The 24,668-nt window shown below is 39.0% G+C and overlaps 1 protein-coding gene across 5 annotated transcripts in view; it reads left to right on the top strand.

The window, feature by feature from the left end:
• LOC140465076 (dyslexia-associated protein KIAA0319-like) overlaps positions 1-24,668 on the top strand; it is a 111,695-nt gene that overhangs the window by 56,323 nt on the left and 30,704 nt on the right. For all 5 annotated transcript variants that reach the window (XM_072560924.1, XM_072560923.1, XM_072560926.1 and 2 more), the window contains exons 7-12: positions 4,418-4,505; positions 6,841-6,933; positions 7,861-7,993; positions 10,232-10,460; positions 19,476-19,599; positions 23,187-23,319. In XM_072560924.1, coding sequence (XP_072417025.1) covers positions 4,418-4,505; positions 6,841-6,933; positions 7,861-7,993; positions 10,232-10,460; positions 19,476-19,599; positions 23,187-23,319 — 800 coding nt within the window. The remainder of the gene's footprint in view (positions 1-4,417; positions 4,506-6,840; positions 6,934-7,860; positions 7,994-10,231; positions 10,461-19,475; positions 19,600-23,186; positions 23,320-24,668) is intronic.

Raw genomic sequence — 24,668 nt, 5'->3', positions numbered from 1 at the left:
TGATAAGCAAGTAAAACCATTAGTAGTCATATCTAATTCACTTTTATTTTGTTTTTCATCTCTAAATTCTCCAGAAATAGTATAGTAGAAAAGGATGTTATCGTTGGCAATCAGGCAATGTATTTGACTGTTTAAAAAGTTATTCATAATCTCTGCCTTGTCATTTATTGAACATAATTTGATTCTCAAATCAATTGTGTTTACTAAGACCAATACAGTTTCCAAAATGAGTATTTAGAACAAGAAGTATGGAGTGGACCTACAAAAAAATCACTTGGAATGCATGATTAGTTATTCGGCTAATGGAAATATATGTTTGAAAGTCCACAAAGTAGAAGTTAAGGCCAATTAGAATGTAGTGGCTTTTGTTGAGCAAAGTTTTCATCTTACAATGTTTTTGATTTTCATAGTTCAGAAGTATTAACCATTATGACTAGGTGAGGCAAGGGTCCCAACTGCTCACTCTTGTATTTTATTCCTTTGTCTATTACAACAAATACATTGTTGTTCTTTCTTTTATCATATATAGATATCATACTTCAATTAAACTTAATTAACGATATGAAAAATGAAGGAGAGCTAAATGCATTGTTTTCTTGAATGAAAAATTATCCTGTTTTATTATCCAAAAAAATTATAAAATACACCAGTAGTCATATATACAGATGCAGGTTGGGCTTAAAAAGAAAGAGTGATGAGAGGGATACTTGATCCAGACAGAGAAGCAAAGGCAGTCACAGCTTTGGTATTTTTCAGAAGCTCTTTGGTGTGAGCAGGAGAATACTCAAGTCCAATTATATAGTTGGCATGGTGGCTTAGTGGTTAGCACTGCTGCCTCACAGTGCCAGGGATGGGTTGAATTCCAGCCTTGGGTGACTGTACAAAATCCACACACACTCCATTTTCCCATGTCTATGTGGGTTTCTTCTAGGTGTTTGGGTTTCCTCCCACAGTTCAAAACTGTGTAGATTACATGGATTAGCCATGTTGAGTTGCCATAGTGTCCAGATTAGGTGGATTAGTCATGGGAAATGCAACGTTACAGGAATGGGTGGGTCTGGGTGGGATGCTGTTCGGAGAGTCGGTGTGGATTCGTTAGGCCAAATGGCCTGCTTACACACTGTGTTCAGCTGCTCTGTGGTTTCCTCTGTAATTGTGAAGCTCCGGATGTCCTGGAATGATCAGTGAATTGTTATTTTTGTTCCAAGTTGCTTTTCATTGGCTAATTTCTGAGCTTGAGTTTGAGACAAAAGTGACTAGCAGAGAGAGGCTCTTCCAGTTTTTACAAAGCCATTTTCTTGTCTCTCCTTTGCTGCTCTGAAGCAGCTGGTGATTAAGGTTTAATGAGGAGCAAAGTCTACTCATTAATTTTTCCAAGCTGACTACTGCAGAGACAGCCTTCCATCTGTAACTTTTAAAAAGGTGTGAATCAACTGGAATGTACAGATCTGAATTTGTAATGATGTTGAATTTTGCCTATATTTATTGATGATATCATGAACTTGGCTCAACCTAGTCAGATGATCACAGCAATCATTTTAAGACTGTCCTTTTAAAAAGGTACTAAAGTAAAATGATGAAATTTGAATAATAAAAGTTTATTTTCACTACCATTACAATATCATGCTAAGATCATTTTGGATTCATAACAAAGATTGACAACTGTGAAATCATCTCTCCATGATGCATTAACACAACTTTTCTTCCAACAATTCAAGAGAAAGCCAGATAGGTGAATGGTGATTTGGATGAGAATGTGCAAGGCATGATTAGTAAGGTTGCAAATGACACTCATATAAACAGTACCGTGGACAGTGAGGAAGGTTATCAGAAATTGCAGCAGGACCTTGATCAGCTGGGGATGTGGACCCAGAAATGGCAAAGGGAGTTTAATATAGATAAGTGTGAGGTCTTGCACTTTGGAAAGTCAAAACAAAGTAGGATTTTCATGGTGCATGGTAGCGCCTTAAGGAGTGTTGCGGAATAGAGGGATCTTGGAGTTCAGGTTCACAGTTCTCTGGAAGTGGAGTCACAGGTAGACAGGGCAGTGAAGAAGGCTTTTGGCACACTGCCCTTCATCAGTCAGGGCATTGTGTATAGAAGTTGGGAAGTTATGTTGCAGTAATACAGGATGTTGATGAGGCTCCACTTGGAGTATTGTTTTGGTCACCTTGTTATAGGAAGGATGGTATTAAACTGGAAAGAGTGCAGAAGAAATTTACAAGGATGTTTCCTGGATTCAATGGTCTGAGTTATAGGGAGAGGTTGGACAAGCTAGAACTATTTTTCTTCAGAGCATAGGAGACTGAGGAGGACCTTATAGAGGTGTGAGAGGCATAGATAGGGTGAATGCACTCAGTCATTTTTCCAGGGTTGGGGAATCGAGGACTAGAGGTCATCAGTTTAAGGTTAGAGGGGAAAGAATAAAAGGGAACCTGAGGGCAACTTTTTTATACAGAGGGTGATAAGTATATTGGATGAGCTGCCAGGGGAAGTGGTTGAGGCAGGTACATTAACAATATTAAAAGGCATTTGGACAAATGCATGGAAATGAAAGATTTAGAAGGATATGGGCCAAGTGCAGGGAAGTGGGGTTAGCGTGGATGGACATTTTGGTCGGCATGGACCAGTTTGGGCCTAAATGCCTGTCTTCGTGCTGTAGGACTCTTAATGTATGACTATAGGAACTGTTACTTTTCAGACTGAAGGCAGGTTTCTAGCCAGGTTTCTCGATCTTAGCACCCCTGCTCATCTTGATTATATATTGATGTCCTAGACTTGGGTGTACAGGACACAGTTTCAAAATTTGCAGATGACATGAATATCGGAATGACAGTTAACTGTGAGAAAGATAATTTTAAACTGAAAAAAGATATAGACAAATTGATGAATGGATAGACAAGTGAAAGATGGTATTTAATACAGAGAACCGTGAAATGATTGATTTAGTAGGGAGAATGAGGCGAGACTATATAAACAAAATGTTACAGTTCTAAAGGGGTGCTGGAACAGAGGGACTAGGCAGCATGTGTGCAGAAGTCATTGAAGGAGGCTGGCATTACGAGAACACTTTTAAAAACACATACAGGAATCTAAGATTCATGCGTAAATGTGTGGAATAGAAGAGCCACATGGTTAAACTAAACTTGTATAAAACACTAGTATTGTAGGTAGAGCATGGAGTCTAGTCTGAGCACCACACTATAGGGAAGATGTGAAGACACTTCTACAGAGTGCAGAAAAAATTCACAAGAACAGGGATGAGCAACTTTAGTTATATAATAGATTGGAGAAGCTGAGGCAGTTCTTCTTTGTTAAGCGAAGGTTGACAGTAGATTTGAAAGCAACGGTCGAGTTATCAGGGATCTGGACAGAGACAGAGAAAAAAACATTTCCTTTGTTGGAATGATCAACAGCCAGAGAATACGGATTGTTTGTGATTGCTGTTGCTTCGTTTGCCAAGGTGAGGAACAGCTTTTTACTCACCGAGTGGCTCAGATCTGGAATGTGTTGCCTAAATATTTGGTAGAGACTGCTTCATTCATGGCTTTCTAAAGAGAATCACGTCATTATCTGAAAAGGAAAATTGACAGGGCTTCAGGAAAAAGGAGTGGCAATAGGGCAGTAAATTGCCCCTTCATAGAACTGGCACCGAGATTATAGGCTAAATGGCAGCCTCTTGCTCGGTAATAATTCTGTAGTTATATTACTTGGATTGTGCATCAACTTTCCCTTACCAGTGGGGAAGACCTCATCCTGTGAGCAACAGATGTGAGCAGTATCAAGACTCACTGCCCAAATTCACTCTATGTTAAAGCTTGATCACAAGTGGAGAAAAGAAATTTAATATCCAATCAGGCTGGGCTGGATTTCAAAAGAGGTGAAAATTGAGCGTCTAACCCTCTGTTCCTGAAAGCACTGTGTCTCATAGTAATTAAACGCATGCAATTATCATGCTTCTTAGATTTTAATGACCTTTTACTCAGTGCAGTACTTCTGCTTATATTGTTGCACTTTACTGATTCTTCAATATAGGAATAATAATCTATGCATAAAGATTGTTTATTGAAATCACTAGAAAAGCCTGTATCCATATGATATGAATGTTTTCAGATGGATTATAGATGGCCACAAAATGGAAAGGGGGACTAATTACAGAGGCAAACCGTGTGCTCAGCATTTTAAGGTATTAAATTGTTTCTTAAGAGTGGCAACTGCTAGCATTGGTGGACCTAAGGGGAAACTAGCTTAGTACATGAGTGAGAAAAGAATTGAGGAATGCGATGACGGGCTGAGATAGACTGAGGTGCAAGGAAGTATACAAAGTGTGTCAATACCAGCACACACCTATTGGACTGACCAGCTATTTCATACGCTGTAAGTTTAATCTTACTCTTTGTAATGTTATTTTTTTCAGTTGTCAGATGGCCTATACGTTTTCAGAGTCTGTGTGTCTGGAGAAGGTGCTTATGGAGAAAGCTTTATCAACGTCACTGTGAAACCTGGTAATAACTGACAAAATTGTTTGGTCAGCATCAAATGAGCAACTACTTTTGTCAGGTGCATTTCCTCTTCAGTTTGAAGTAGTCACCCTTGATTCGATCAAGCTGACAGGATTCATCCTTCACCTTTCAGTCTGTATCAGGAGAATGGGGAGGAGAGTGGAAACAGCCTTTATATTCTCCTTTCACGTAGAAGTTTTGAAAATGTTTAAATAATTAAATGAACCAGCACCATCTCATGCTTATGTTTGCATTGAAACTGTGCATTATTATAAGATTGCTTTTTCCCCATGTGAACAATGCACCCATTAAAATTTTTAATGAAATTTTGCAGTACATTAGCTTACGAATGCCAGTGGTTTATAGTTGAAATGCTAATTTGGCTTGCCTCAACAGTTTTGCGATTGCAAGTAAAACAGGTAGTGTTGTAATCATTTATGGTTTAAACTGTCCATTTATTTCAAGATAGAAGGAAGTTGGGGGTCTCAAGGATAGCTAATCAGCATTTCTACCTACATTCAAGGTCATGTGATTCTGTGGAGCTGGGCTTTGAGGCGGGAAAGCTTCATAGCAAGTCACTTTTCTATCAGTTTGCAGGATTTTCAAGTATATGACAGAAAATGGCTGAGACAGGTCAGTCTGCAAGATTCTCTGGGTGGAGAGAGAGAGAGAGAGAGAGAGAGATGGATGGAGATAGGCTGGTTCTGTTGTTCACCATGCAAAGTGCAGGTGGAGCTTTGCTGTCAGCCTGAAGAGACCAAATTTTTGAGGATTTGAACAAGATTAAAAAGTCTGCTGATCTTTTGCTAGAGGGAGGAATCTCCAAGGTAGTCCTGACTGTGAAAATCAATTTGGTGATTAGAAGTAATTATGATGGAAATGGAAAAAAAGAAATGAGCCATTAGAAGCAGACATCTGGAAAATGAATTGTCCACCTAAGTGATAGAGTAAAATACAATCATGGAGGGAGATTTTCAATTGTTTTAAACTAGAATTAAACTAGTGTTCAGAATTTTCTTTCGGCATTTTTCAATGCAGTCTTAAGAGCTTGTAAGTTTTCGCTGTGGTCTTTTCAGTTAGTCACTGGAAGTTCAGATATTAGTTTTGGTCTTTACGATGATTATGACCAGTATAGGAAACTTGGCAGTCAGCATACACATAGCAGGTCCCACAACCAATATCTGTTTTAGTTATAATTGAGAGACAAATATTGACCTAGTCATTAGAGAGATCTAGGAAAGTGAGGACTGCAGATATTTTTGTTTAGATTAGATTAGATTACTTACAGTGTGGAAACAGGCCCTTTGGCCCAACAAGTCCACAGTGACCCGCCGAAGAGCAACCCACCCAGACCCATTCCCCTACATTTACCCCTTCACCTAACACTGCATGCAATTTAGCACAGACAATTCACCTCACCTGCATGTTTTTGGACTGTGGGAGGAAACCCACGCAGACACTGGGAGAATGTGCAAACTCCACACAGACAGTTGCCCGATGCGGGAATTGAACCTTGGGTCTCTGGTGCTGTGAGGCAGCAGTGCTAACCACTGAGCCACTGTGAGACCAAAAGTGTGGTGCTGGAAAAGTACAGCAGGTCAGGCAGCATCCGAGGAGCAGGAGAATCGACGTTTTGGATGTAAACTCTTCATCGGGAATGAGGCTTGTGGACTGACAGCTAAGAGATAAATGGGGTTGGGGCAAGATAGCTGAGAGTGCCATAGGTAGATGAAGATGGGAGTGAAGGTGATAGGTCAGAGAGGAGGGTGGAGCAGATAGGTGGGAAGGAAGATGGACAGGTAGGACAGGTCAAAAGTTGGAGGAGGCCCAGGATCTGCATGGCCTTGGGTGAGTGGGAGGGGAAGTTAAAGTGTTCAACCATGGGGCGGTGGGTTTAGTTGGTACTTGTGTCCCGGAGATTTTTTCTGAAGTGTTAATGACACTTAATGAGTGTCAGCCAAGACTCAGTTATCAAGAACCTTGAACCTACAACTTCTAAGTCCAAGAGTGTTACCAGCTGAATGACAGCTGGCACTTTATTAGACATGGTGAACAGCTTTGTGGAATTGGCTAGACCAGACTCTCCCCAAAGTATACAATGGAGAGAGCCTAATCCCTATATAGGTTCTAGGGGCCAAATGGCCTAGATCTGCTGCTTTTGCTTATGTTCTTATGTGGAGCTAGACAGAACATATCAGTATACACTGGAGCAAATAGCACCTCACTAAAACCACTAATTGTGCTGACATAAAATTGTCCTACCGTGTTTCTTAATTTTAATATAAACAGCGCAAGCAATCTGAAATGCCTGTTAATGTGCGACATATCTTCCCCAAAGCTCCTCGCATCAATCAAGCACCAGTAGCTATCGCCTCACCATGGATACAAGAAGTTTCCCTGCCTACAACCTCAACATTTATTGATGGCAGTCGTAAGTAACATTACTATCAAAACAAAACTATATGTCAAAAAAATTAAGGCGCCATTATCTTACTGAATGATTGTCGGGCAATCTAATCTCCTTCAGGGTATGTCACAGTCATTATAATGACAGTGCACAGGCTTTGTGTTTCAGTGTTATGTTACCTCATTGTGCCACTGAAGGAAAGAGCTTGCATTTATATAGAGCCTCCATTTAGGATGTCCCAAAATGATTTCTAGCTGGTAAAGTACTTTTGAAGTACTGTCCCTGTTGTCACATAGAAAATAGAGCAGTCAATCTGCAAACGTTAAGATCCTGCACATACCAGTGAGATAAATACCTAAATAATCCTTTTTTTTTGTGAATTGAGAGATAAATGTTAGCCAGGGCATCAGAAAGAATTCTCCTGCTACTCTTCGAATAGGGCTGTAGACTCCTTTACGTCCTTCTGAGAGAGCAGACTCCCTTGTTAAGATGTTATTGGAAAGACAGTTCCTTTGAGAATACAGCACTTGCTTAGTATTGCACAAAAATGTTCACCTATGTTATGGAATCAAAGTGCTGGGGTGAGACCTGAACACTTAACTTCCTGACTACCAGGTGAGAGGGCATCAAACTGACACAAATCACACATGGTGCATAACACTATTTTTCATGAACACTGTTGCACTTTAAGCAACTGTATAAACATGTTTTAAAAAGAAAATAACATTTGCCTTGTTAAAAATTTCCAAACACTGTTTCTGTCTGTGGGCAGCTGCATTGAAAGGTATCACTTTTATTTCCTACTGGATCCTCAATTGAACACAGTACTTATTATAAAAGATATCAAATATTTGGACCATTCTTAGTCAGAGGTTACCATGGTAAATTTACTTGAGCTATGTTGACAAAGTTGGTCACCGGGATTGACGCTGTGAACACCTTTTCCTTCAGAAAGTACGGATGATGACAGGATTGTGAGTTATCGCTGGGAGGAGATTAAGGGTCCCCTGCGAGAACAAAAGGCATCAGCAAACACTGCCATCCTCCATTTGTCTAACCTCGTGACTGGTAACTACACCTTCAGGTAATAAAACCTATTATTTGATGAGACTTTTTTTTTATTGTAGTAGGTTGTCTTTCATACCTGTTTATAGATTCTTTGCTGATGTGTGTGAGGTTAATATAGAGAGAGGTTAGTTTGATAATGACTGAGAGGTGCCGATGTTGGACTGGGGTGGGCAAGGTTAAAAATCATACAACAGCATGTTATAGTTCAACAGGTTTATTTGGAAGCACTACCTTTCAGAATGCTGCTCCTTCTGTCAGATGGTTGTACCTGATGAAGGAGCAGTGCTCCAAAAGCTCGTGCTACTAAACAAACTTGTTAACTATAACCTGCTGTTGAGTGATTTTTAGCCTAGTTTGATAATAAATTATTAGTCATCAAAAAGCACTGCAAAATTGTTATCCTCTTTTGCAGTATCCTGAATAAAGATTTCCCCAAATTTTAATTCATAGGGGTCTGTATCTTTGTGCATTCTGTAATAGATGTTCCTTAATACATTACATTTAATTTCCAAAGTGAGCATCCCAATGAGAGATTGGAAATTCCAATGTCAAGGTCAAGAATCAACTGAATGTCTCATTTTCTGGCATTTCATTGTATGAATTTAAAATCTCTCAGTAGCCACAAATCCCCATGCTCTTGAGGCCTAATGAAAACTTATGGTGCACTAAACACTTATTTTGGAAGTATGCATCCATAGACTCTCACTTTTAATAATGCAAGTACTTACTGTAACATTTTGTTAATGCAGCAGTAAATGCCCCAATTCTAACTGTGCTATTGGTCTGTGGAAATGCTTGTTTCTGTCCACTCCTGCTGCCTGGTTCCCCCTCAAACCTGAAACCTGGGTCCCAAATTCTTCAAACTTCAGTATTCAGTATTTTGTTACCTCTCAGTATCCTTCCACCCAAGGGCTGGCTCTCCAATCCTGACTTGAAAGCAGCAAGACCGTGCATGCCCCGGGTCTCCTATTACAGAGAGAGGAAAACTGTTATTTTTCTGACCTGCCTTCTTGTCTTTGTGATGTGCAAGAGGAAAAGTAAAAACAGTACGACGTTAAGGAAAAAGAGAGACAGATGTACAAGGAAAATTGTAATATACAGAGAAGAAAAGATCTGCGGAAAGGCTGTGTGAGAAGAAATTGTTGATGAACCTAGAATTAACAAAAGGAAGGGGGAATGTAAGAAACAAAAAGAGAGACGAAGAAGACAAATTGGAAAAGTTGAAACAGAAATTGTTCAGAAAGCTCAGCATGTCTGGCAGCATCTTTGGGGAGAAAACAGAACTCCGCTCTGAAGAAGAGTCACTGAACCCAAAATGGTAACTCTGCTTTCCCTCCACAGTTGCTGTCAGACCTGAGTTTTCCAACACTTTCTGGTTTTGTTTCTGATTTCCATCATCTATTGCTCTTTGTATTGTTTTTGAAAGAGCTGGAATATTGGATTTGGACAGATTGACATTTTGAAGAACATATAAATATTTTAAATTAGATTACTTAGTGTGGAAACAGGCCCTTCGGCCCAACAAGTCCACACCGCCACGCCGAAGCGCAACCCACCCATACCCCTACATCTACCCCTTACCTAACACTACGGGCAATTTAGCATGGCCAATTCACCTGACCTGCACATCTTTGGACTGTGGGAGGAAACCGAAGCACCCGGAGGAAACCCACGCTGGCACGGGGAGAATGTACAAACTCCAAACAGACAGTTGCCCGAAGCGGGAATTGAACCCGGGTCCCTGGCGCTGTGGGGCAGCAGTGCTAATCATTGTGCCACCGTGCCGCCCATGCTCAGTGCCTTAAAGAGCAACTACCTTGTTGGCGAGCTTTACTTTTGTGTGAAAAAGCTAATGGGCTCAGAATAGAGCATGGAGTATGTTTAATTGAACAAATCAAATCCTGAACATACAAGAGGCGATGATTTTGAAGCCAACTGATTTGTTGTTTCCCAAAATTGTGCATCTGTGTGAGAGAATGGCAAATTCATCAAAATATATTACAACATATTTGCCCATTTAGGAAATAACTTGTGTTTATATTGCATCTTTATATTACTTTACAGTCAGTGAATTGCTTTTGAAGTGCAATAGTAGTCAATGGAGGACACCAGTGTAGATTTATGCACAGAAAGATTCCACAGGCAGGATTAAGAGCAGATACTTTTGGAGACAGTGTCTAACTGTATTTAATTATCGATAAATGGAAAAGACGAGAGAGCGTAAGATGTAACCTCTGCAAAAATTGATTTCCAGACTCACTGTGCTTGATTCAGATGGGATTGAGAACTCGACAACTGCTATGGTGATTGTCAGCAGACCTGTGGATTATCCACCCATAGCAAACGCTGGCCCGAATCAGGCAATAACCCTGCCCTGTAATAGCATTACACTGAACGGAAACCAGAGCAACGATGATTATCAGATTGTGAACTATGAGTGGTCACTCAGTCCGAACAGCAAGGGCAAGGTGGTTGAAATGCAGGTCAGTCCAATTCCTGTTTTGCAACGTGCCAGGAACATGACAATCATTTTGTATGAACTTAAATTAGGCTGAAGGACCAGTTAAGGATGAGGCAAAGCAAAGACAGATTAACTATCCAATGTGGAAAATGGAGTTAATAGGTTGATTGGTAAAGCAGGTGCTAACAAATCGGCAACCCATTTAACATCTCTGTCAAATTTTATTTTCATAGACCAATTTCAGTCTATGGTCTTCACACCCAATGCCCCTCAGATAGGCTGGCAAACTATAAGTCTGAAATTTCCTAGTATTCAGGATGTCCATTGGAATGATGCTTCAACTGTCATAATACAACATCAGGATCCTAATGCTCTTACAGCTCCAACCTTCAGTCATAAGCTGGACAGAGCGTGTGTCCTGCACACCTTCCTCTTATTTGGTCTGGTCTGGCATGAGTCCAGTGACAAAACAAGTGTTTATAGTTAAATTAATGTGGACTAAGGGGCAGAATCCAGCTTCTTCTAGCCTCAAAATAACATAGTGGGCCATTGGCCATTGCTATTACACACTGATTGCTTTGCTTTGTCAATGGAGCTGAAAGCCCAATTTCTTGAGTGTCTCTGTATCTGATCATATTCAAAACATAATGCCTATTTTGTATTTGTTTTTGATGCTGGACGTGTATCTCAACTGTTACTTCCACCCACAAATTTGCTTCACCTAATACTGATTACTAATTGCTGAATTACTAATGAAAAATGATCATTTTTTTAAGATTAACATCTCTAACCATTCAAGTGCTATATCATATAAAATTAAAATAAAGCAAGTACTTGAATTTAGAGCATACCTGCACAACTGCAGTTCCAAAATACTTTCTCAGCTTCCTCGCAGAATTGAAGCTATGAGATAAAGGGGCACTGGCTAAACAATGGAAAGAAAGTGTTTTGATGAGCAGCTGGCTGTACTTTTTGGATGGAGGGAGATAAATCCCAGTGCTGTTCTGTGCGGTTTGGTACTGCAAGACAACTGCATTTTAATGTATATTATTGAACTTAGACTTGGATTTGGGAGATACAAGGCTTGCTTTTGAAACTTGCAGGTGCCATGAAGCATAAGAACTTGGAACAGACAATTCAGCTGCACTTAGCAATATAGCAAGCAATGCAGAGGATACTAATAGAAGTCAAAAGATCAGAGGTTGGATCAACAGACAGCAGACAAAATTCAATGCAGAATAGTGTGAGGTCATGCATTTTCATAGGAAAAACGCGGAACGATAATTTAATCAAATTAGTGTGCAGCTAAAGCAGATGCAGGGAGAAAGAGAGAGAATGGTGCTGGGCGTCTTGGGGGTGGGGTGAGATGGTGGTTTGGTCTTGTGCCCACATCTTTGAATGTAGCAGGAAAAGTTAAAAATCAGTACATGAAGTTTATGGGATCCTAGCTTTATAAATCAAACCACAGAGTACAGTACAGGATGCCATGCTAAAACACAAGTTTAACTTTGGGTAATGAGTCCAATTCTGGGGTAGGACACTTTGGGAAGAATACAGCGTCTTCTTAAGTTGTACAGATGAGAATTGCTGAATTGTGAGAAACATGGGTGAATAGTTAGAGTCTTTTTTTCACAGGGTAGAAGTGTCAAATATTAGGTTTAAGGTGAGAGGGGAAAGTTTAAGGGAGATATGTGAGATAAGTTTTGTTTCATGCAGAGTGTGATAGGTGCCTGGAACATGCTGCTAGGGAAGGTGGCAGTAGCAGGTGTGATAGCAATGTTTCAGAGACATTTACACAGTCACGGGAACAGGTAAAGAATAGAGGAATGCAGGCCATGTGCAGGCAGATGGGATTAGTTTAGAATGGAATTGTGGTTGGCACAGACATGGTGGGCTTGTTCCTGTGTTGTACTCTTCTGTGTTTCTCGGGATGAGTGATTGCTGTTATGTGGATAGGATGGAGACACTGCAGTTCTTTGCTTTGGAACACAGAAAGCTAAGTCCAGATTAGGTTGAGGTAGTTAAGACTGTGTAATCTTTGGTAGAGGAAATAAAAATAAACCATTTCTAATAGTTAATGTTTAGTAACCAGAGGCCACTGACTTAAAATGACAGGCAAAAGAACCAGAGGTGACATTTATACATGACTAGTTACAATTTGGAGTGCACTGTCTGATTGGTGGGTGGTACCAAATTTTACAGTCCTCTTCAAAAGGGAGTTGGATAAATACTTGAAAGAAAAAAAATACAGGCATTTGGAGAAAGATGAAGCATTGGGACTAACTGAACAGCTCTTTAAAAGAGGCAGAAAGGATTTGATGGATGGAATGGGCCCCTGCTGTGATGTAGTGTGCTGTATAATTCAGTAATTTAGAACTGATGTAGTACTTGAGAAGTTTAGCTGCTGCTGAAATGTGGGGAAGTGGCTTATAATGTAATTTTCTAGATAGGATGAATTTATTAGTCTGGTTCAGTAAAAGCCACTCATAGAGTCATCGAGATGTACAGCATGGAAACAGACCCTCCGATCCAACCCATCCATGCCGACCAGATATCCCAACCCAATCTAGTCCCACCTGCCAGCACCCGGCATAGAGTCATAGAGATGTACAGCATGGAAACAGTCATATGCTTTGTATTTATAAAATCTTTATATGTGAACTTAGTAAATTGCACAGATATGATTTCTTAACATTGTCTTGCTCCTTACGTAGAGACTGGGGCATAGAAGTTTAAACACAGAAAGAATCAATTTCAGCAGTTTTGATTTTATTAAGAATGATCTTAAACTAATGTGACTTCCCTGTTCTTGTGTCATAACCCTGTATCATGGTCTCCTTTAAATGTTTACCCCATTTTAACTTAAAAATGAAATCACCTATACCTCAGTCACTTTAATTGTATGATATATCCTCACCATAATCTCCTTGGTGAAAGGTACAGCAGGTAGATTTACTCCCAAAGGCTTTGTTTTGGATTGGTATCTAAAGGAACTGACTAGGGTGAGAAAAAACCCTTCGAGTCGTAGAGATTTACAACACACAAACAGACCCTTTGGTCCAACTCATCCAAGCCTTGATAGCCTAACGAGAAGAGGCTCTTATCTTAAACAAGGTGTAGTTTGTTGCATGTTTGTAATGAGGTACAAGATGTTTCAATATTGTGGAACGACTTGATAAGCCACCAGAAGTCTCAGGTGCAAGTTACCAATCCTTATTCAAGTGTATGCAGTGAGAGGCAAGCTTAGACAGTCTAAGACTCTAAACAGTCACAGGCATTCACTCTTTACATACACCTGTAGTCACATGCACATACTATTACTCAATTTTATAACTTATATGCTAAATCGATGTTCCTGGCTTCAGTTTCTTCTTCCCGTGTGTATGTACCATCAGGCATTGTTTTTTCCCATTCCTACTTTTCACTGGTTATACAGCCTGGGCTGCCTCCTTATTTCTATCATTGACTCCCTGGCCTTGTCTTTTGCCTGTCTGGAGTACATCTGCTAATCTCCTGTTCTGCTCTCTCTGCTTCTATCTTATTTTACTAAAAGACACTGCTAACTTAAAATGTTTAACCCTTTCAGTATGATAGACATTGCCTCTAGACTGTGAGGAACACTTAGATAATAGGTCTATCTCCTGTGAAATTGAGAACTATTTTCTCACCCATCTGTAATGCCACCATCATAATGAACAGTGTTAATCCATTAACCCTTTCAGAGCCAACATCTTATACAACAAATGGCCCTACGTTTCTTTTTCTCCATTATTAATGTTTATACATTCATGTAATTAATTACATTTATTGTTATTTTATATTCCCTCGAGTCTCTGTCTTACACAAATTTAGGTGGTCTGGTAGTTTCTTCCAGAATGCATTTTTTGGACTTGGAAAATTGATAAGTCTTTGGTTGAAGACTGTTGACTGTGATTCTGTTCAGTGTGAAGTTTATCAGGCCTCACTGGGGTAGCATGCTGGAAATCAAGCCTACTGTTTGTGGTATGTCACAAAAGCTAAAGGTTTTATCAAAGCATGCAAAAAAAATCCCCAATTTACCTATCTGTTTAGACCAGGTTAACAGGAAGCATGGACCAGGTTTCTGCACTTAACTAGACTTAATATTTATTACTAATAAATAGTTTCTACCTACAAGTTAACAGCTATGAACTGCCGACGAATCACTCTAATATTTAAAACTCTTAAACCCCTTATAAAACTCCCCTTACACACAATCCGCTACCTTCTTGCTGGCTGAATTTCACTTTGCACATGCTTTTTGGTGTCAGCCCATCTGCATTGAATATTTTCCCCACTGGTTGAACAAAGCAACAATGTAACCCACACTTACAATGGTTTTGGTAACTTGTTTTTAAAAACTCAGCAATTTCTTCCAAAATCCTTGGATTTTAAAACAGTCCTTCTCCCATTACAATCCACAATTAAAAATACAGAGAAATAAAAAGGTACAGTTTTTACAGCTTTGTAAAGTCCTTTTTAAACTGGAGGCCCTTTGATCCCTTGAATTTCCTTTGTCGAGGACATCTTTCCTGTTGAAATAAACAGTTGCTCTAATGTTTCTGCTGGAAAATCTTTGATCTTTCATTATAGAAAATGGCTGCTGTGTTGAAATAGACACTTCCATTTTTGCGATATCATGAATTTCTGAACCAGGTAACTTTCTTTTTTTGATAATATCCTGATCCCTTGGCCAGGCAATTTCTTTTTTGGACCATAAATCTGTGGATGATGTTTTCCCAATCTCGGCGGTGTCTGCCATAGAGTTGTATGCAGAGCTGAGAGTGTGGTGCTGGAAAAGCACAACAGGTCAGGCAGCATCTGAGGAGCAGGAGAATTGGCGTTTTGGGCAAGAGCCCTTCGCCTACCTTCTGTGTGAGCAAATCCTTATTTCCAAATGATGGTAAATGTGTGCTGAAGTGCATAAACGCTGTACTTCTCTCTGTTAATTGGTTTGGAAGCTTGAATATACCCTTTGTAGTTGCTTTACTAGTGAATCCAATTTGTTCACTTTCCCAGTCTAACAACTGGAGAGTTGTTCCTTTACTTGGCATCGTTTCTGTCACTGATACTGAGGATTCTTCTTGGAAGATGAGGAAAGCAAATCTTTCATTTGAACTTGTGCCTTATCATTGTCTGACTTCAGATTTGAAACAATCATAACATTTGTTCCCAAGCCTAGGCTTGCTTGCCAATATGAATAAATTAATTTGAAGGCTCATTAATTGCTCATTAGATTTTTCATTATTTGTGTCTCCTTGGAAACCTTGCTGACGTCTGCTTTCTGAGCTTTTATTAGTGATGATCAGAGTGGAAGACACTTCTGCCAATTCGACATAGTGGCAGATTCTCATCCTGTTAACAATATCAAACAATTCTCTAATGCCAACATAGCTAAATCTCAATGAATTTTGTCTTCTTTCTGGGCTCTACCTTGGGTCTAGGAGGCTGTACCAGTTCTTCTATCATGTTGTCCCTTGACTAATGTTTCATTATCTAACTAACATCTAACATGTTCGCTATCATGTGGCTCCATGTCTGGCTCTTCCTTGAACAATTGTTGTGTGATTGGCTGTTTCCTGGCTATTTGTCTTGATTGTAACTCGTTAAAATACTTCTACCATTTGAAGACAATTGAGGTCAAATCATGTGCTCATGTTTAAGAGTGAAAATTCTAGATTGTAAAGTATATACGTGTTCTTTACCTTCGTGTACTACAGGCCTTGTGTTGCAACATTGCTTGTGGCACACCTTTAATCTTTAGAGCTATACCTTCTGCATCATGTTGTTGTGAACTGTAAATAGTATTTTTTCAGTCATAGTAGATTATTTGATAATATAGTGACGCTTGCCCCATATCAAGGTTAAAACTGATGAGGTGCTCATTGACATAAATACTTTTTTGTCAAACATTTGGCTTGGATCACCTATTTTCCTGAGGTACTTTTCGCCTTTTTTCTAATGTAGCCTGTTCTATCTAATTAACTTCTGTATATGAGTAACTATTTGACTTTGATACCCTGCAAACCTTTATTAGTCCTACCTCTACACATTTTTTATAACTGACTTATTGTTTTACAAATAAAGCATTCTGTTTTAATTGATGGGCATTGCTCGTGTCTGTGAAGTTTCCTTGCTGTACAGCATTGATGATCTATAGTATCTGCTGTATGGCCTATTCCTTGTACTAGCTTCTCATGTGCTCAACACTTTTGATACCTTAAGAACTGAATGGATTCTGCTGCTCTCCTATGATTAGATTGATCTTCTCTTTGGGAACTGATCTGTGTTGCTTCAGGACTTTTTCACTCACCATCTGAACAGTCATCTTCAAAGTCAAATTTTTTGTTTATCTGACAAAACTTGTCAATAATCCCAACAGCTGTTCATTCCATTATGAATTCTGACAATGAAATTATCTATTGATTCCCCTGGTTACTGAATTCTTCTGTTAAATCCTACTTGGTCAAGAATTTTATTTGTTCTGAGGTTTAAGTAATTGTCAAAAAATTGTAGAATTTCATCTAAAGGATCTGTTGCTTATTTTATGCCTTGGCAAACCATAACATTACCAGCTATACTCCATATCGAATATAAAAATGTGTTTACTTGTTCAGCTTCTGATTAAGCATCCAATTTGGAAGCAATTCTGTACCTTAAGGATTGTTTCTCCAAGTTGGCTAACATTGCGTTTTATTTGATCTATCTCCAAAAGTGGATTTTTTTGGCAGTATAATTTCTACTGTCTTGTCTTCCTAGAATCATTACTAATTTCTTTATTTTGAAGGATTTTAATTCTGCTATATTTTAATTATTTTTGCTTTAAAGATTTTAATTCTGCAGTATAATAAGCTGCTACTGTGTACAGGGCTGTAATGAAAGGTTTTCCCATGCTCATCTAACCATAATGGAAAACTACTGCCTTCTGCAAGTAAGATGGAAGATTCCCGTCATCTCATGGCCAATCAAATAATTTGTGGTTTTTTTAACAGAATTAATGAATAAATATTGCTGCTTTTGGCTTTAAGGAAAATCCTGTTCTGTTCATGACTTTAGCAAATGATTCCTGCTCTTCATAGCTTTATAAGTTACTTTCTGTTTTCTTGAATAGACTTGGCTAAATGTTTCACTACTTCAGCCTTCCACTTTTTTCCTGGATGGCCCCTGCCATCTATAAGGTTAGTTAATAAATTCCTGAAGAAGGGCTCATGCCCGAAACGTCGATTCTCCTGCTCCTTGGATACTGCCTGACCTGCTCGCTTTTCCAGCAACACATTTTCAGCATCAGTAATTAATAAATGAGTAAATTCTTCCTGACTTTACCACAATTTAAATAATTGATCTCTTACTTTCTTTTCATAGAATCATAGAATCCCTACAGTTCTGTGGACTTAATAATCTGTTAGCTTTCTTCTTCCAATAGACTTTGTTTGCTTCGGTTTCTAAATTGCTCTTTAACTCTGATCTTGTGAAATTCCTGGTACTGAAACCTACTCTTAAAATTACTCCAGTGACCCTTGCTTTCCTTTGATGTATGGTACCTCACTGGGCAATGCCTGCAACAATGGCAATATCTGGTTATTTATTGAATTTCTCAGACAGTAACTGCACCATGTTTTCAAACTTTGCACCTTGCCCTCCAGGGATTTCAAATCCAATTGCAGGCTCTAGCTGAACTCTGACTCAGGACCACTGCTGCAGACCACCTGCCCATGTAGTGTTACCTGTATCTACCTGGGAGTGTTCCAGTTCCATTGAGTTCCTTGCTTACTTGCACTGCTACACTTCTTTTATCAGATTTTAAATTGTTTTCTGTCATCTGTAGATTCTTCCTTCCACGAGATTCTATCCTACAGGGTTCTCAAAGTTCAGCATTCCCAGCTGCTGGCTATCTGCATAAATAGCCTTCCTAAACCTGGCTACAAAGGTTTCTTTAAAACTCACTGCAATCTGCACTGCTGCTCATCATGTTGTATGATGGATCCTCATTACAAATATCATGGTGAAAGATATATTTGCTGCCTCCATTTGCCTTTTAAGGTGGGATCTAAAAGGTTTAACTAGTCTAGTATGGTTAAGGAAAACAACCTGGTAGTTTAACAAGAAGAGACTCTTGTACAACAACTCCCTGCGCCAAAGCATTTTGTGCTCCAATTTATCCCAACCTCTTTTCTCAATAATTTTAAAGTGAGGACTCCTTGTCACTGACTGCACTGTGTACTATGTCTAAACCTTTTATAATTTTGTCAAACCTTTATTAGTCACCATGCAGACATTTTTTGCCTTAATAAAGATGATTCCAGAAACTTAAGTCTTTCTTTGTAATGCTCAATGTTGCATATTACCAAAAGGATGTTGAGACACTGGAGAAGGTGCAAAAAGCTTCACAAAAATGGAAAGGATATCACTGTCAAATGATGACTGAGTAGTGACATTATAGAGGTCTTTATAAATTCTGAAGTAATTCAAAAAGGTCAGCATGGGTAAGATGTTTCCAACTTTGTGAATTTTAAAGCTGTGTGCCATAAGTATAAAATAGTTGCTGATAAATCAAATAAGAAACATCTTCACTCATAATGGTGCGAATATGGCATTTGCCGTAGCATGCAGTGGTTGAGACAAGTAGCATATGTGCATTCAAGATAACTAAGGCAAGTACATGAGAGAGAAAATACTAGATGACAATTCTCATGGAATGAGATAAAATAAAGTAGGAAATGGCTTGTGTGGAGCATAACACTGGCACAGATGTATTTGGATCAATGTTCTGCTCGCGTGCTGTACAAATTTGATTTTATTGTATATAGTTTCTCATCATCTTGGTGAATCTTTATTATATATTTATTACATGAAAGTGGATTAAAACTGCAAGTGATTCTCTTCATTTTGATCTAACTAATACTTATAATTTTATGATTACTCTTGTGCCTTCATTTCAGCATTGATTGAGTAAAGCTGTCCTGAGCTTTGCTGCTGTTCTTCATAACCTGCGATTGTAAACTGTAATTCTTTTGTGCAGGGTGTGCGGACTCCTTACCTCCAGTTGTCTGCGATGCAGGAAGGGGATTATACATTCCAGCTCACCGTTACAGACTCTGCTGGGCAGCAGTCCTCAACTGAGGTGACGGTCATCGTCCAGCCTGGTGAGTATCCAACTGAAAACGAATAGCTCACCTGCAACAAATGCCCATTGAAAGGCAGCTTTGCCCCAAAACTCTGAAACCAAAATTTGTTCAGAAATATTTGTTTGCATGTTGAATTCTTGCACCTTTGAGGAATTTTGCTGGTTAGTGTCCTGAAGTGTTGCCCTGGTGAGAAATAGATGAAAATGCAGTGGTGTAGTTGCCAGGGAAGAATAGTAGAGGAGGATACCAGAGCTCGCAAAATACTTAAGAATGCAGCTGACACTAACATTGAAAATAGTACGTTAATAGGTGACGTTGAAGTAGGAGATGAAGAGTTAACCTGCATATATGTAAATGTATTTGGTAAATAAGGTTGAGAAGTTACAGATGCAGATTGCCATGTGCAATGATGATAATATATCAGTGATGGAGATCGGGCTCAAAGAAGGGCAAGACTGGGTGTTAAATATTCATGAATGGAAGTTGTTAAGGAAATAAGGAAGTATAGGAGGAGGGGTAGCAATATTCATTAAGGAGGACATTGCAGTGCGTGAGACGGAAGATATCTCAGTGGGTTCAAGGATAGAGACAATTTGGCTAGAGTTATAGAATATAAAGGATACAATTGCATTACTTGGTGACTCGAAAGACCATAAACTGAACAGAGGATACAGAGGAATAAACCTGCAAGGAAATTACAATAATATGCCAACAGTAGTTTTAATGGGAGACTTCAATTATCCGAATATAGACTGGAATACTGGTTGTGTAAGGACACTGAGGGGCAAGTGTTCCAAGATTGTGTTTGGGAAAATTTCCTCCAGCTGTATGTGTCTGGTTCAACTTTCAAACTAGTGTCAAGTCAATGTCTTTATCATACAATTACAAGCTTCTACTAGTTGTACACTGAAGGTTTGTCAGTCTGTGAGGTAGCGTGCAAGCATAGAGATCCAGTTTGCTTCAATGCCTGAAGAACACATGGGGTGTGAACACAACATTTAACCTAATTAACTTTTTGCTTGTTTCAATGACATTTACAAACTATAATAGCAAAGCAACAGAAAAAAACTTCCTCACCAGTTCATGTTTTGATGCTTTTTCCTAATTAGAAAAACAAAAGTCATTGGTAGAGATCTTTAAGAACCAGACATTGGCTGGAAAAATTGCAACATGATCTGTCGAGATGCCTCATCTCTTTGAAAACACTTGACATTATGAAATCAACTAAAACAACTTGTAAAACTGTAGAAGATTTATGAAAGAGAAAGCTTAGAATTTTGAGAGCTGAAAACAGTCACTGTTTTTCCCACCAACATCATTTTCCAATCAATCCTGCTTAGCTCTGATCTTGCCAGATTTTAGACTGCTCTCCACCAATTGATTTTTCTTACTCTGTATTGGTGCATGTCACTCTCCAACAACATCTTGAATCTTATCACTGTCTCCTAAATATTCGCCCACTACATTTGATCCACTTGGTCCAACTCATTTCCAAAAACTAGGTCTCTATGTCATTTCCCAGTTCTTGACATGTAAGTATGAGGCAAGATCAGGACCAAGCTGTTTTCCCTCTTTAACCTTGCCATGCCATTTAGTCATGATTTGGAGATGTTGGTGTTGGACTGTGGTGTACAAAGTTAAAAATCACACAACACCAGGTTATAGTCCAACAGGTTTAATTGGAAGCATGCTAGTTTTCAATTAAACTTGTTGGACTATAACCTGGTGTTATGTCATTTAGTGACACTGTAGCTGATCTTGACATTACCACTTCTTAAAGATATCTCTGTTACTTCCAGCAGAATTTATATGTCTTCATTTAAAAGGATGATAAGAGGATATATTCAATAATTTTTAGTCTAATTGTGCCCATTTGCATTCAATGTACATCATTGTTCCAAGCTTGCATGTAGGATATGACCACAGGTCTGACAGTAAAGTACATGTCACTCAATTTGATATGTTGGATTCACCTTCAGAAGCAGACCAAGCATAGCATCTCCAATGGGGTGCCATAAAATTATTTAAAAGTAAGTAAAATCCTCCTGCTGCCTCACAGTGCCAGGGACCTGGGTTCGATTCCAGCCTCTGGCGATTGTATTGTGGAGTTTGTACATGCTCCCTGTGTCTGCGTGGGTTTGCTCTGGGTGCTTTGGTTTCTTGTCACAGTCTAAAGATGTGCAGTTTAGGTGGATTGGCCATGCTAAATTGATCATAGTGATCAGGGATGTGTAGGTTAGGTGGGTTAACCACGGGCGATACAGGGAGAGGGAATGGGGGTGTGTCTGGGTTGGTTATTCTTTGGAGGGTTGATGAGAACGTGATGGGCCAAATGGCCTGATTCCACACTGTAGGGCTTCTATGATCACGAAACAGCATGCTGTGCTGCTTGCTCAGGCACTCACATCCACACAAAGGGTTTCCTTTTCTTCAAATCAATGACCCCTTAGTCACTTAACCTTCAGCATTGTAAAAGACTGCTTATGGCCGACTAAAGAAAAATCATCTTCAGCATAGTAACAGTTCCTGCAGGGTTACCTGGTCAAATTTGACATTGACCTTTAGAAAGAAATGTTGAGACTGCTGACCAAAAATACTACCAAAAGGTAGATTTTAAAGAGCGCTTTAACCAAAGAGAAGTGGAGAGGTTTAAGAAGGGAATTTGACAGCCTGGGGCCTAAAAGATAGAGACACAGTCTCCAGTGGAAGGAAATCAAGGATATACAAATTACTGGAATTGCAGGAATGCTGAGTTTTTCGAGGATTGTAGACCTGCAGGAGGTTGTACAGATGGTGGTGGGAGGCAGCATTTGTGAAAGAATTTAAATACGGTGAAAACGTGTCAGTAGACTAAGAGCCGATGTAGGTCAGCAAGGAAGATACAGCATTGTGGACTGCCTTCATCTAACACACCTCCCACCCATTCTTGCATTTGACTATGGGAATGTCTTGTGGAGAAATCAGGGATAGACAAGTATTTTAGCAATGTCTCTTTTTCACTGTGTGTAAATATGTATAAAGTGGATTTTCAAACTAACTTCCTGAATCATTGGAAGGCTAAAGGCCAGTTTCACATAATTCAGGAGGAGCAGATTTACCAGATTAATAAACAAATATGCTTAACAGGTGACTTTCACAACCAGAAACAGATGCAGTTAAAAGACAAATCTCTGAAGGTGAAAAATGTAGGACACTGTGTTCTTGCAGGTTATGATTGCAGCTGCTTATTTAGATTTTGAAGAGAATTATTACAGACTTTCCCATGGGTACTTTTCAAAAAAATATGATTTCTGCATTTGTTGTTTTGCTCTTGGCAAATGATAATTCTAGCATTGTTTGTTTTTGAATCAGCCTTCCTGAAGTTATCTGAAAACTAATACACAGCTGCCAAGAAAAACTGAAAATGTCAAACTACAACCTACTGCAATAATTCACACTGTTTTGTTAAAATTCATTAAATTGCACCTGCACTTCATGTAAAATGTCTTGAATTGCATTCATGAATTCTAAAAAGGATAACTCTTGCTCGAAGACAGTTCCTGTCATTTGTGCAGTGTCAGCAACTGGCCCTTTGACATTTATTGCATTGTTTTCCTTTTCTGCAGAGAAAAACAGCCCCCCGATAGCAATTGTGGGTCCTGACAAAGAATTAATAAGCCCGGTAGAAAGTACTACTTTGGATGGACAAGGGAGCACTGATGATCAGGGTATTATCTCATATCACTGGGAGAAGATCAGGTAATTAACTACAGGAACAAACGTTTTGTTTTTTGATGCTTTCAGCATGGTGGCAGAATGTTTTTTTTTAGAAACCGCATTGATGTAAATACCGAAATGTAGGCCATTGGGCAGCACCAAATTCTCTTTTACTCATAGATTGTTATTGTAGAGCGCTGAAAACACACATTCTGCTCCAGATATTCATCTTTTAAAAACTGTTTAACCAAGGCTTTTAAATTCATTATGACATAAAAAGAGATGTTAATCTCATCTGAAAACTAATACAGAGCCCAATAAAGCTACTCCAGAATAATGAAGCCATGCTGGCTTCGATAGTGCAGATCAGTCAGTTCCCATTTCCCTCTTCGATCTCTGTTGCCTTTCGAGTTTATTTCTCTCAAGTGCTGATCTTATCTGCTTCAAAAATTGTTCTGTTTCCATTACCCTCTTCATTTGTGGATTTTTCTTGTTCTGTAACAGTTGAGATCGAAGCACACGTGTTCTGTCAATTGGAATAACTGTCAGTTAGTTGAAAATTCAGACAAATGTAAAACGCTCTTAAGTTGAATTATAATGACTTGCAGTATTGAAGTAAGCCACTCAGCCTACTGGACTTGTGCTGATTCTTTGAAAGAACTCTGCAATTAGTCCCTGCTCTTTCACTGTCACTTTTAGTTATACACCCAATTTCATTCCGTCAGTTTCTGTTGAATCTATAATGGTCAGTGTTTCAAGCAATGAATTCCAGATCAACATAACTGGCTACATTGGGAGAAAAATCATCTTCCCATTGTTCCATGCTAAATCTTTGTTTTCTGTTTATCTTAAATCTTTGCTTTCTGTTTCCTGGCCTTTCTGCCAGCAGGAAGTGTTTCATTTGTTTAATCAAAACCCTTCATAATTTTGAACATGTTAAGTCTGCCCTTAGTTTCTCCTACTATAAGGAGAACAATTGCAGATTCTTTAGTCTCTACGTAAATGTGAAGTTCCTCATCCATGTTACAATCCTGGTCAATCTCCTCTGCATTAAAACTACAAGGCTCCAGATCACTTTAAAAAAAGTGAAACTTAATGTTTATAACTGAATTTAAACTAAAAGTTGTGCTTTGTTATTATGAGCATTGATAATATTTGACAAATCAGATTCTTGATGAAATATGTCTTGATAGAATGTATTGTATGTTAAAATTTTAAATCTAGCATACATTTGTGGCCTTTCCAATAACAGCAATTAACCAGAGCAGAGTTGGCAATTTCCTTTCCTATTTGATACCCAGCAGTCTCAGTTATGACTGGTAGGACACTGGTCTCATAGGTGAAAGTGAGGATTGCAGATGCTGGAGATTAGAGTCAAGATTAGAGTGGTG

Source organism: Chiloscyllium punctatum, chromosome 41 (genome assembly GCF_047496795.1).
Source record: "Chiloscyllium punctatum isolate Juve2018m chromosome 41, sChiPun1.3, whole genome shotgun sequence".
Lineage (NCBI taxonomy): Eukaryota > Metazoa > Chordata > Chondrichthyes > Orectolobiformes > Hemiscylliidae > Chiloscyllium > Chiloscyllium punctatum.
The sequence above is the reverse complement of the archived record's forward strand: the minus strand, read 5'-3'. Positions and strand labels throughout refer to the sequence as shown.